General features: G+C 57.5%; 1 protein-coding gene across 2 annotated transcripts in view; it reads right to left on the bottom strand.

Moving 5' to 3' along the window:
• The window catches only part of KCNIP1 (potassium voltage-gated channel interacting protein 1), a 256568-nt gene extending 247619 nt beyond the window's left edge, over positions 1–8949 (bottom strand). Inside the window, exon 1 of one of the 2 annotated variants that reach the window (XM_036240109.1) lies at positions 8703–8949. In XM_036240109.1, coding sequence (XP_036096002.1) covers positions 8703–8790 — 88 coding nt within the window. In that variant the 5' untranslated portion in view covers positions 8791–8949. The remainder of the gene's footprint in view (positions 1–8702) is intronic. The other variant, XM_036240107.1, reaches the window with a different exon arrangement.
• Between the last annotated feature and the right edge of the window lie 3368 nt (positions 8950–12317).

The following is a 12317-nucleotide window of genomic DNA, read 5'->3' on the forward strand; positions in this document are numbered from 1 at the left end:
GAGGGAAGAGATACATTGTGGTCTTCATCATCCTCACTGTACTGAGGAAATAACAGACCCAGAAGGTAAATAACTTGCCTCAGGTCATGACTGCCCAGTTGACAGGCTGTAGAACTGGTGTTTGAACTAAGGTCATTTCATAGCAGAGCCTGCGTGTGTGTGTGTTTCTGAACCATGGGGGGTCAGGTTCATGGACTGTAAACACGAGGCTGGTTTGGAAACCACGTGGACACCGGTTTGGCTGGAGGGGAGTGTGCACGCAGGCGGGGAGCCGGAGCAGGACGCAGGCTGAGACTGTGGGCTGCAAGGACCAGGCCCAGCAGTCTGGGTGAGCACTGACTGGGCAGGACAGGCCGTGATGCAGTGACAGTGGAAGCGTAGCTTATGGAAGCTGCCTGGCCCGTGTAGCTTAGAGGACTGAGCGTCGTCCCATGGACTGAGAGGTCCCAGTTCCGTTCCTGGTCAGGGCTCATGCCCGGGTTGTGGGCTTGATCCCCAATGGGGTGCATGCAGGAGGCAGCTGATTGATGTTTCTCACATAGATGTTTCTCTCTCTCTCTTCCTCCCTCTCTCTCCTTAAAAAATAAAGCAATGAAAACATAAAAAACCAACAAACAAAAACAAAACACTGAAGCTGTGTGTTCATTGAATGAGATACCTATGAGGTCTGATCCAATATACATGCCTAGTGTGGTCCAGGTAGACAATACAGGTACGTATCAAGAAAAACTAAAACATAACCCTGAACCTCAACTAAAACCCATGCTAATATGTCAGTTCATTGCCCTTCTGTTTTGCTTGTTCTGTGCACACACCTACTCACAGGGGGGGGCGCCTCACTGTTACCAACACTTTTTCCCTGCTTCTCCACCCACTGTTCAGTCAATGACATTGCTGTGTGTCATTAAGCCGTCCTCAGAGTTGTTGCGAAGGTTTAACACTATCCCATCAGAGAGATGAACCACAGTGTATTTCACCCACTAGGTTTCAACTGACGTTGGAAGAGCGTCTCCGGCTTTTCCTACTGTAAAACGAATTCCCTGACGATCACCCCCGGGTGGAAGTCTCTGTGCTCACGCTGGTGATCTGCGTGGAGGAGATGGCTGTGGGGCTGTGTGACTGTCCTAGGGCTGCCATGACAAAATACCCCGACTGGGTGACCTCAACAACAGAAATTGTTCTCACGATTCTGGAGGCTGGAAGTTCAAAGTCAAGGTGCTGGCAGAGCTGGTTTCTGGTCGGGCCTCTGTGTCCTCACGTGCCCTTGTCTGTGTGTGTGCTCTCCGGGGGTCCCTTCCTCTTCTTATGACACCAGTCCCATGAAATCAGCACCCCATCCCTATGATCTCACTTAACCTTAATGACCTCTTTTAAGGTCTTATCTCCAAATACATTCCCAGTAGGGTTTAGGGCTCCCGCATATGAGTTTGGGGGGTGGGGACAGAATTCAGTTCATCATAGGTGGTGATCACGCTGATGGATTTAACCGCGAGAATGTTCCTTGGCTTTGTGATCTTGGGCTAGGTTTTCAACCTCTCCCAGCCTCGGGGTGGGAATAATAAGAGCAGGCAACTCACAAGGCTAGAGCTGGATTGAAGGCAGGATCCTCGCAAAGCCCCAGCAAATCAGTAGCTCTCAAACGAGCGGTGGCAATCACTATGCACCGTATGGGGCCTGTCCACTTCGGCTCAGCAGGCCGCTGTTCCTGGTCTGGAGAGGCACCGGCAGGCTCGATCGGCACAAGAATGCCGGGACCATTCTGCAGCCCAGTGTGCCTCGTAGCCTAGGAACGTCCCAGGCGCCCAGCGTCAGCAGGTTCCCAGCCGACGTTGGCAGATAGCAAACAGCAAGCCTGGGCCTGGCTCTGCCTGCCAAGTGCAGAGGGTTTGAAAAATGCCACCCAAACTGGCCCAGGGTTAATGGAAAGATTGCAGATAGAAACCCGGGCCGGCCTCTCCGACCAGCCTCAGATTCTCATCTCCCTCGCCGAGGCCCGCCCAGCTGCAGCAAGAAGTGAAAACCCCCGGATGGCACACAACAGGGGCCCGCGGGCATGCGCCCTTGCTCACACCCTGCGGGCCGCGGGCGTCCCAGGGGTTTTGTTGTTTGTTCAGCACAGGGACATGGGGAATGGGAGGCATCCGACCCAGCCTGGCAGAGACAGGCCTCGAAGAGGGACTCCAGTCACAGGACCTGTGTTGCTGGGCAGGGGAAGCTTTCAGTCCCTTACTCAACACCCATCGGGTGCTTGAGGCCCCAAACGAGTGTAGGGAGAGCGCACGTTCTTCTGGGGATGGGGGGGGTGGGGGGATGGCCAATAGACACGTCAGCACTAAACGCAAAGGGCAATCCCAGCTGTCGGCAAGGTCTCGATTCCGGAACTTGTCACTGAGAGTGACCGAGGATGGCCTGGGAGACGGCTGCACCCGAGCCGGTTTCTCTCAGCTCCGCCTGCTTCCTCCCGGCGCCAAGGCCAAGGTGTAATCAGGTAGAAGACGAGGAGGGTGGGGACTGGATTTTACGGGCAGCTGTTATGTGCTGGGTTCTGGGGTGTCGCCGGCACGGTCTCCCTCAGTGGCTCTGTGCGGTGGGAATTACTGGCCCATTTTCCAGGAGAGGACATAGACACAAGGCGAGGCATGGCTTGTCCCAGGTGATCCTGCCAGCAAGTGACGGGAGTTTAGCCCAGGACTGCCTGGCTCCAGAGTGTGCTCCCTCTCCCTGCGCCCTGCTGCCTTCCCTGGCTCCTTCCCACAGCCACCTCCCCACGCGGGAATCGACAACTCGCAGGAACATGGGACCCGGTGAGAGGTGACGCCGCAGCGTTCTGTTACCCTGAGTTCTGAGGGTCACGGAGGCATGGCTAAGGGCTGCCGTGCCTCTGAGGGCTGATTGGGACCTGACTTGATCCACTCCACCCTGTGCCTTGGTGCCCTCCCACCTGCCGGAGGGGCCCATTTCCAGCTACTTTTAATTTGGAACAAACTAGCTGCTCCCCGGGGTCCTGGAGTTAATAGGATGCCTGCGCAGTGCTGCCAGGGAGAGCAGCCGCGGACATTATTCCTGCCTGGTACGGGCTGTCTGGGGCGGGGGGGGGGGGGACCCAGAGAGGACAACGGGGCGGGGCCCAGAGAGGACAGCCCTGACTGGTGGGTCTCGCCTTCCTCTCTCCCCTTTGCCCTGGGGCTACAGGACCCTAGAGATCCCCTGGCCTGCGAAACGGAAGAGTGTCAAGGGTGAGACACCCATGGGCAGCAATCAGGGCTACTCGGCAGGGAGGGCCAAGGCCAGCACATTCCCCACCCCGTGGCTCTGGCTTTGACGGGAGAGGCAGGCATGGACCAGACCTCGGCCACCGAAGTCTCTGCCTATGACAAGGAGGAGCACGCAGATGCTCCCCGTTGCCACCAGGCAGCGGGGCTGGCCCGGCACCCCCTCCGCGTTCGCCTGCACCCCCAGGGCGGCAACTAGCCGGGCTCTCCCTTCCCCCTTCGAAGGGAAGTGCACCTTCTCCTGGGACATGTGGCATCCTCTTTGGGCGGGGGGCACTGTCACATCTCCCAGGTCCCAAGGTCCCCAGTGTCAGGGTCATTGCTCTCCCAGAGAGTGACGTCGGTATTTCACGTCCAGACTTCCTGACACCCAAAACCTTGTGCACTTCTTCCCCCACCGACAAAACCTCTTCTCACACTTGCCCCGTAAGAAGGGAGAGTGGAAGGAGAGGGACCCGTGGGTACAGAGCGCGCTCAGCATCCGCAGGTGCCCTGGCGCACCTTCCCACACCTGCCTGAGCTGGAAGGGCATGCGTGTGGCTGTCTGCTGACCTTGCTTGGCCTGTGGCCTGTCACCTTTTCCCACAAAGCTTATTCCATTACCCAGGCCATGCCACAGTACGGAATTTGTCCCAGCCCCTCGCAAGACAGGTGGCTGTCCTGAAGTGACTCAGCTGACGCAACAGCCCTTGACAAACCCACCTACAAAGTGCGTGGGAAGCTGGGGCAGTGTCCGCTGGCGACGAGGTGGGGGGCAGGCGTGCAGGGCCATCTCCACAGCCCCTTGGGGTGGAGAGGCAGGCGTGGGACCTGGGTTCTAATTCCAGCTCAGCCAGCTTGGCCACCTGCTTACAAGTTCAGCTTCCTTGTGCGTCAGTATGGTGATTACAATACCTCCTGGAGCTGGCATGAGACGAGAGAGGTGCCCAGGGCACACTGTTTAAGGAGGGCCTCACCTGAGCTCCTTGCCAGCACAAGATCACCCGGTGGCCGCCAGCCTGTTACTTGTATCACCCTCATTAAATTAAAAAACAACCTCGTGCAGTTGATAACATTATCATCTCCCACGAAGAGTGTGAACCTTGGCTTGCGGAGGTCCTGTAACTCCCCCAAGCTCACTCAGCTGGCGCACGCCGGACAGAGCTGGGCTCAAGCCCAGCCTGCCGACAGGCAGGGTCCACCCCCAAGTTTGAAGTCAGTTTCTTGAGGATCCTGAATAGCACTTAGGGAGGAGGCAAGAGGAACAGCATGTCTCCGATGGGTCTGAAGCTGAGGTCCTGCCTCACACGGAGAGAAACAACTTGGGCCTGGGGAGGGGGGGGGGAGGGCACGCTCCAGGGCACTGTCCTTGAGTTATGTCTTATAAAGTCACCCCACACTGCTCCCACCCTGCAGCCGCCTGGGTGGCCAGGACAGTGCTAGCAGCTCTCTTGGACGGGATTCCTCCCTCCAGCCTGACTTCACCATCTGGGGTGACAGAGGGGTTCCCAAAGTGCAGGAGGAAATGGCCTGGAACCTGCCTGGCCAGAATGGAGGCTGCACACCAGCAGCCCTGGGGTCTCTGTGAGAGGGTGGGACGGCTGGCTGCCCAGGAAGAGGCAGGTTCCCCAGACCCCCGCTTAATCGGGCATCTAAGTCAGGAGCTGGAGGGGAGGGGGCTGCTCTGGGAGTCAGGCTCCTAACACCTGGTAAGGTCCTCAGTGGGCAGTGGCTGCAATTCATCTCAGCGCTGGGTGGGGCTAGGAAAACAGGCGCAGGGGAGAGGGGTGCTCTAGAAACTAGAGACGCTTCTCCGAGCCCGGCCGGGGTGAAGCGCCAGCAGTGTGTGGGTCGGACCGGGTGTTCTCGGCCCGGAGAGTGGCAGCTGTGAAGGGCACTGGAGGGCGTCTGGGGCCCCTGTTGTGCCGGGAGCTGTCTACACAGCCGGCTACCCTGGGAGGAGGCCTTGTGACTCCGTTGGGTGGTTTCGGTAGGTAACCGAGCCCACGGAGCTCAGACACTGCCCGAGGCACCCCGGCCAGTGCCCGAGGACCCGGGGCGTCCAGTCTGCACCAGTTGATTTTCCCTGCATTGTTGGTTTACAAACTCCCTTTTTTCCCCCTTTTCTTTTTCTGCAAGAGAAACTCTTTATTTGAATTTGGAGAAATTCAGTATGTAAAGCACGTGGAAGTAGAGCTGAGGGGGCGGAGTCAGGGTGCCAGACTTCACCCACATTTAGGGCAGGGTCATGCCCTTCTGGAGGCAGGGAAGGCGCAGGCGCAGCCCGGCCGTCTGGCTGCACGTGGACAGAGCTCAGAGCCCGGAGCGCGTTTGCAGAGCAGCCGGACAGGGGCAGCGCGGTGCGCCCCAGAAAGCTCGGCTTCAAGCCCGTTGCAGGGCCTGGCTGGTGCGTGTGCCAGGCAGTGTTGCTCCGTTCATTCAGCAGGACCGGTGAGGCACCCGCTGGGGGCTGGGCACTCGGCAGGAGCTCTGGCTGCGGCGTGGAAAGCGCACGAGTCCCCACTCTCACAGGCTCATGTCCGTCGGGGAGACGGCCTTTAACACACATGTTCCCAAGGAAACCTGGATCCCATGTTGGGATCAGGGCTCTGAAGGAAAAGCTCAAGGTCAAGGGGATGTATGAAGACAAGAACCTGATCCTTTCACCTCTGGGAAGGGCACTGATGAGAATTCTGGGCCACCGAGCAGCTTGGACCAAGGGAAAGGGGGGGCTGCCTCCCCCAAGGTCCAGGGACTGGCAGGGTGGGGAGGGGATTGTCCCCAGGAACAGCAGGAGGCACCTGGTCCTATAGAACATTTACCTTCCTCAATCCTGAAAGGGACAAAGAAAATCCTCCTAAGGGTTGGTTTACTGCCATTGTAGTAGGACTCAGTGCAATGAATAATGAATAAGTGAAAACACAATTAAATCCTCAAATCATTAAGCAAATGTAATGTGTCCACACAGAGCCTAATCTAAATCCACCCAGGGCTGGTCTATACATTAGAAAGATCTTTTTCCACTCCCCTGCTCCACTGGCCCTGTTCCCACAGTCATTTATTTAGCAAATATTTAGCAAACACCTGGGTTGGGCAGAACACCAGCTTCCGGGGGAATGCCTGGCGCAGAGCCAGGCTGTGTAAACACTCGGTGTTCTCCGCAGGGAGACAGGACCCTGTGCTGGCCCCGGCTGTGGGCCACCTCCTGAGCCTCAGCCACAGAGAAGTCAGGACTGAGGAGGGTCAGAGAAAGGCCGGGTCCCTGGTGCTGGTTCCTGTGGGCGGAGCCCAATCTGTGTCTCGTGGATCCTAGTGTCCGGGATTCTGGGAGGAGAGAGGGGCCGTCCTGAGCGGCTGGCTGGCCCTCTGCAGAGGCTGACCCTCCTTCTACCTGCCCAGCCTGGCTCCTGCTCAGCTCAGCTCAGACCTACCGTTGCCGGAGCTGTGCGTCTGCCCCAGGCTTCTCTTCCTGGCCCTGTGGCCCCCATGCCTCCTTCAGGGTCAGGTGCAGGTGAGATTTGTGTCCTCCATCTGTGCCCCCACCCCAATGCCCATTTCTTCATGGAGGGCTTGTGTCTTATTTGTCCACGTGTCCAATGTCTAGTAATGAGTGTGCAACAGAGTAGGTAATAAATAAACATTGAACCATCGATGGTAGGCAAATAAGTGGAAGACAACACTGTCATGCTCATGAATTCAGCTACCTTTCTATTCTCTCGTTCTCTTTCTCTCTCATACGCACACTCAGCGCGCACACACACACATACACACACACACGTCCCTCGGCGTGCACTCTCTCCGACTGACTCACTTTCTCACACTCACAACTCCTGCTGCATAATGCCCTGTCTCTGCTCCCTGGATCCGTGAGGTGCTGGAGGCAATGGGCACGTTTTACACATGGGGAAACTGAGGCTCTGAAAGGCTGTGGCTGGCTGAGGGAGCAAAACTAGAGTGGAGATTTAGGTTTTCTAACTCCAACCCAAGACCCTTGTGCTGCACTTTTGGGAAGCAGAGACTGGCATAGAATGCTGCCTATCACCCCTCACCACCGAGATCCCGGTACTGGAGACACAAGGGGAAAATCCTCCATTTGTCTCAGAGGATTGATGGACGGGACTTGATGCAATCTCCTAAGCCCTCTGCACTCTCTCCCTCACTTCAGTCCATCCACTCAGGCCTCCCAATAATTCTGCCAGGCAGATGACCCTCAGCCTTGGGGCATTCAGTCCACCTGGACTTCCTGGAGGAGGAGTGCCGGGTTTCATAAGCATAGGGGGGACAGAACAGGAGCAACAAAAGGACCCGAGAAAGGAGAGAAGCAAAATGACGCCCCCACAAAACACACATACGTATACACCCACCTTTCAATTTGCAGCAGCCTGACCCGCTGGGCCGCCGGGGACCTGAGCCATGTTCTTGGAGCTGGCCACACAGGGCCCTTCTCTGCTCACCTTCGTGTTTTAAAACCCCAAGCAAGGGTTGTGGGCCCCCCTCTTTCCCTGAACCCTCTGCCTACTCCTTCCAGTGCCTCTCCCCCAAAGCCTCACCCTTAAACCACAGCGTGAATATTTAGAGACTTTTTTTTTTTCAACCAGTGAAGCCACATTATGCCGCTGCTATCCCTTGAAATATTATCTCCAGAAAGTTGGCCAGAGGCTGCCCGAGTGCCTCCCCGTCCCCGGTCAGAGTATAAGATGGGCACAGGAGGCCGGCAGCCCCTGGGAAGTCAGGCCCCCTCTGCACCGGGGCGATCGCAGACCCGCAGTCCCAGCTCTAGTCCACAGCCACCCTTTCGGGGCTGCCGGAAGGTGCACCTGCACACTGCCCGCCACCCCTGTTCTGAAGAAGTAGAGAAAGCAGACGTCAACACAGGCCGGAGATGCGGAGGGACAGGGAGCCAAGAAAGCAGAACAATGACCGAAGCCCCAGAAACGCAGCACCCTGGAACCCCACGAGAAAAGGCTTTTGGTACATCAGCCCAGAGCTGGCGGATCCCACATCCACCCGTGCACGGAGGAGGATGGCCCGTTGCCACCTCCTGCTGGCCCCCCTGTGCCACAGTTACTCACAGTGCACACATCAAATCTCTTTTATCAATAAGACACAACACTCCGTGAATAACTTCTTGAAACTCCAGTCACGCTAAGCAGCTTCCAGGGCTCAAGGAAGGGTTCTCTCCCTCTGCCTGCCTGGAACCAATCAGTCACACACCACCAAATCCATTTCCAAAATTCCGGGCAATTCGAGCCAGCTGAGCTCCCTGGCACGGTGCCCGCCTGCTCGGAGCCAGGACCCAGGTTGTCAGCAACCCCAAATCCCAGCCCCCATTTCTCCCAGCCGCCTCCGGGACCTGAGGACACCAGAGTGGCCACAATTGCCACGCCGAGGCACCCGGACCGGCCAGATCACATCAAGACAGAAAAGGGGGGTCAAGGCCAGGCTTCCTACCTTTGCTGAGGGTCCCAGTGATGAGCTTAAAGATGGTCTGGGCAAATTTCACGAAGCCAAGCTTGCAGCTTTTGGAGCAGCCGCTCATGGTGGCAGAGGGCAGGCGGGCTCTGCTGTCGATGCCGATGCCCAGAAGGGAAGGCTTCCACTTTGCGTGCCTCTGGAACCCGGAGCCTGCCTAGGCGAACCCTGCGAGATGGACGCACCCCAGAAGCTCCTGGCACAGTGCAGCTGCCTCTGCAGTGAGCCCGGCTGTTGCATCCAGAGAGCCTGCAGGGCACGATGTTCGCTCCCTTCCCTCCACTCAAGTGCTGCCCACAGGAGGACCTCAGGATGCCAGGGCACACGGCGCTCTGAGGGAGCCAAGGAGGAGAGTGGAGCAGAGCGGAGCAGGGAGGGAGGAGCTGTAGCTCTCCCAGGCTTTGCTGACTGTCTTTCTTACATGGCAGTGGTAATGTAGCAATTAATACTCCAGTCAGAAGGGAGGGGACTGCTACGCAAAGCACTCCGTTCCGCAGCTTCCCGGCCGGCTGTCCTGCTCCCCATCCTCGCTCGTCTACTAGATCGATTTCTCGTGCCTCGATCAGGGTCTGGGCGAACTCCCCACAGAGCAGGAAGCTGTGCCGGGCACTGCGTGGAAAGTTTGCAGGCAGCCTCTGAGTGGCCTGGTTTGCATCACGGAGCAGCTGGGCTGAGTGGGCAGCAGCTGCAGCAGGGGTTTCCTCCCGCCGCTGACCGCCGCCCCGCGCCAGGTGCCCCCACCTGGAGACAGCTGGCGCAGCCCGGCCCACCCCTGCAGGACAGGAGGGGAGTGTGATCAGGGCCTTTCTCGGTGAAGAAAGTCATCCTCAGAGATGCCAGAAGGAATGTTCACAATTCACACTGTCTGACGAGTGCCGTCCTCTTAGAAGGAAAACTGCAAGGCAGTAGGCAAATGTGAAGCCCAACGTCTGCTTAGTAAGGAGCCGGCTGTTGTTCAGTACCATGGACTGTGAGGGTCGCCAGGGCCTTCCGGGGGCATCTCATCCCACCCTCTACCCCGGGCATTCCTTCCTTTGGTGTTTCCAAAGGTCTTCGTGGGTGTGACCATGGGCACCAGGGGCCGATGCGCTGTGGCTACACGTGCGCAGCAGACACGAAATCCACCTTCAGCTGAAGTGAGCCAGGCCCCGGGAAGGTCTTTCTCTTCCTCCCCATCAGCTGGTTTCCCTGGTATCTGCTTCTCGGGATGCTGGAGAGGCAGGAAGTGGAGACCACCGGCTGATGAAACACCAGGTGAGCTGGAACTCATGCTCCACGTCTGCTTTCTTCCCCAGCTTCCATGAGTTAGGAGGAAGGGAATCTTGAAATAAATCTCACCTTCTGGGTGGTCACCACCCAGTTCCAGTTTCAGTAACAGAGCCTGGAGACAGCCCAGAAGCACGGCCTTTCTCTATGCCCTGGGGGGTAGGGGGTAGAGGGGGAGGGGGTAGGGGGTAGAGGGGGGAGGGGGCAGAGGGGGAGGGGGGCAGGGGGGGCAGCCTGTGCCACGGAAGAAGCCTAGCGAAACGTGCCCATCGTGCTCCATGTCTTAGGTCTGGAAACTGCCACGTTATTTGGTCATTGTCTTAAAGACTTGAAGGTCCTAGTTAAAATGCAGTGGTGTCTGGGAATGCTCACAGCACTCTGTCTTTTCACCCAATGGTCAGTGGCACCAGCTCAACCCTAAAGGAACCCCAGGTTGGCCACCAGGAGCCCCTCTTGTAGGTATTTTCTTCCTCGGGGTCGACAGCCTTGCTTCACTTACTCACATACCCAGTATTACCGGGCTCCCAGCGTGGAGAGCAGAGCTGAGCAACAGGGCACAGAAAGCACTCAGAATGCAGGAAACACCGAGTCAGGCCAATAGGTGGACACAGTCGACGCCCTCTTGGACCTCCGTGGAGCGGACTTATCACCCACCACTAAGCCCTTGTCAAGGATCCGTTTCTGCAGTGAAGTCCGTTCACTCTGCGGAGTCTTCGTGGGCGGGTAGGTGTTCAGAAGCAGAGGAAAGAAGGGGAGCACGGAGCACCCCTGGCAGGTGAGGCCCAGGCTGCCCTGCCACCCAGGAGGAAGAGAGGGTCAGGCAGAGAAGGCTGGGGGAGGAGGACGTGGTGCCCACCTGCCGTTCACAGAGCACCGCCCTCCGAGCGGGAGAACTCGCGCCGCAGGATGGGCAAGCCCCAGCTGGGCTCAGCCTCATCTCTCTCCCAGCTCACGTGAGAGGCAGAGAAAACGGGGAAGCCCGCAGACACAACGGCTGTGACTCGAGTGGCGTGAGCTGACCCTGAACTTGGTCGTCTGCCTGGAGACCTGGCCAGGAGTCGTGGGGGAGGCGGGGCTCCCTGGGGGCAGCCAGCAGCACCCGTTTGGGGATGACAGGAGATGTCTAGGGGGGAATCTGCACTTGAACTTCAGCTCAAAAACCTGAAACCTGACCGACCCCCTCAGGGAGAGAAACGGCAGCGCCTGCTGTTTGAGGTGCTGGCGGAGGCACCAGGGGGTTACTGGCCCACCTGTCCAGTCTGCACCATGTAGTATACACAGGGTGCCCCCCAGATGTATACACACACAACAGTAGATCCTATTACCTGTTGAAAATGAAATGTACTTTAGTAAACACTGACTCGATAATTATTTAAAGTGTGTATGCATTTTGGGGGACACGCTGTATAAACATGTGTCACCTTGGCCTCTGACCCAGGCGCCACGTAAAGTAACGTGGGCAAAGTAACGACCCTGAGCTTTGCCCTCACGTGGGGGAAGGACAGGTAAGTCACAACTGTGTCTGCAGACGGGGTTGCTCCGTGAAGAACGAAAACCAAGTTGGATGGATCGCGGCGGGAGGAGCCCCTCTTTCACAGGGTCACCGAGGAAACTTTTCTCTATAAAAGTGACATTTAAGCAGAAACCCCCAAAGGGGCCACCCAGCTCTCCGGGGTGATAACTGTTGGAACAGCAAACGCCAAGGCCAGACACAGACCTGGGGTCCCAAGCTCTGCAGTTTAGCAGCTGCTGACCCAGCAGGCGAGTCGCCGGTTTTCCTTCTGGAAAAGGGCTGACGGTCCTTCCCACGCAGGGTTTGGGGGGTTTAAATGAAATCAGTGTGCTTCCTATAGGGTCTGCTGAAGGAGGCCATTTTTTCAGTGGCAAAGGTCATGATTGCTGCTCCCGCTGATGCCTCCGTCCCCTAAAACAACCCCACAAGCAAGCAGAGGCCACGTAGAGGAAGCGTCACGGTCGCTGGAAGTCATGGCGCCAAGCTCCAGATTTTAATCTCCCCTCGCAGAACCCAAACACCAAGCATTTCAGGTTCTGCTCTGGTCTCAGCAAAGCATCAAGCATGTGAACTCAGATAAACGCCGCAGGCCCAGAGAAGGTCAGCAGCAGCCAAAGCGCCACACAGGAAAACCCCCAGAAACGTGGGCAGGGCGTGTGGTGTGCCCAGAACCCGCTCAGCGAAGGCGCCAGCTTGTGCCGGAGTGAAATTCGGGACAGAAGGCGGGAAAGAACTGTTCTCTGCTCGAGGAACATGTGACTACAGGTAAAGAACAGGGAGTCCGCGTGCTACTGGGTTCAGGTGGCACCAGGACA

This window comes from Molossus molossus, unplaced genomic scaffold (assembly GCF_014108415.1).
Source record: "Molossus molossus isolate mMolMol1 unplaced genomic scaffold, mMolMol1.p scaffold_m16_p_4, whole genome shotgun sequence".
Lineage (NCBI taxonomy): Eukaryota > Metazoa > Chordata > Mammalia > Chiroptera > Molossidae > Molossus > Molossus molossus.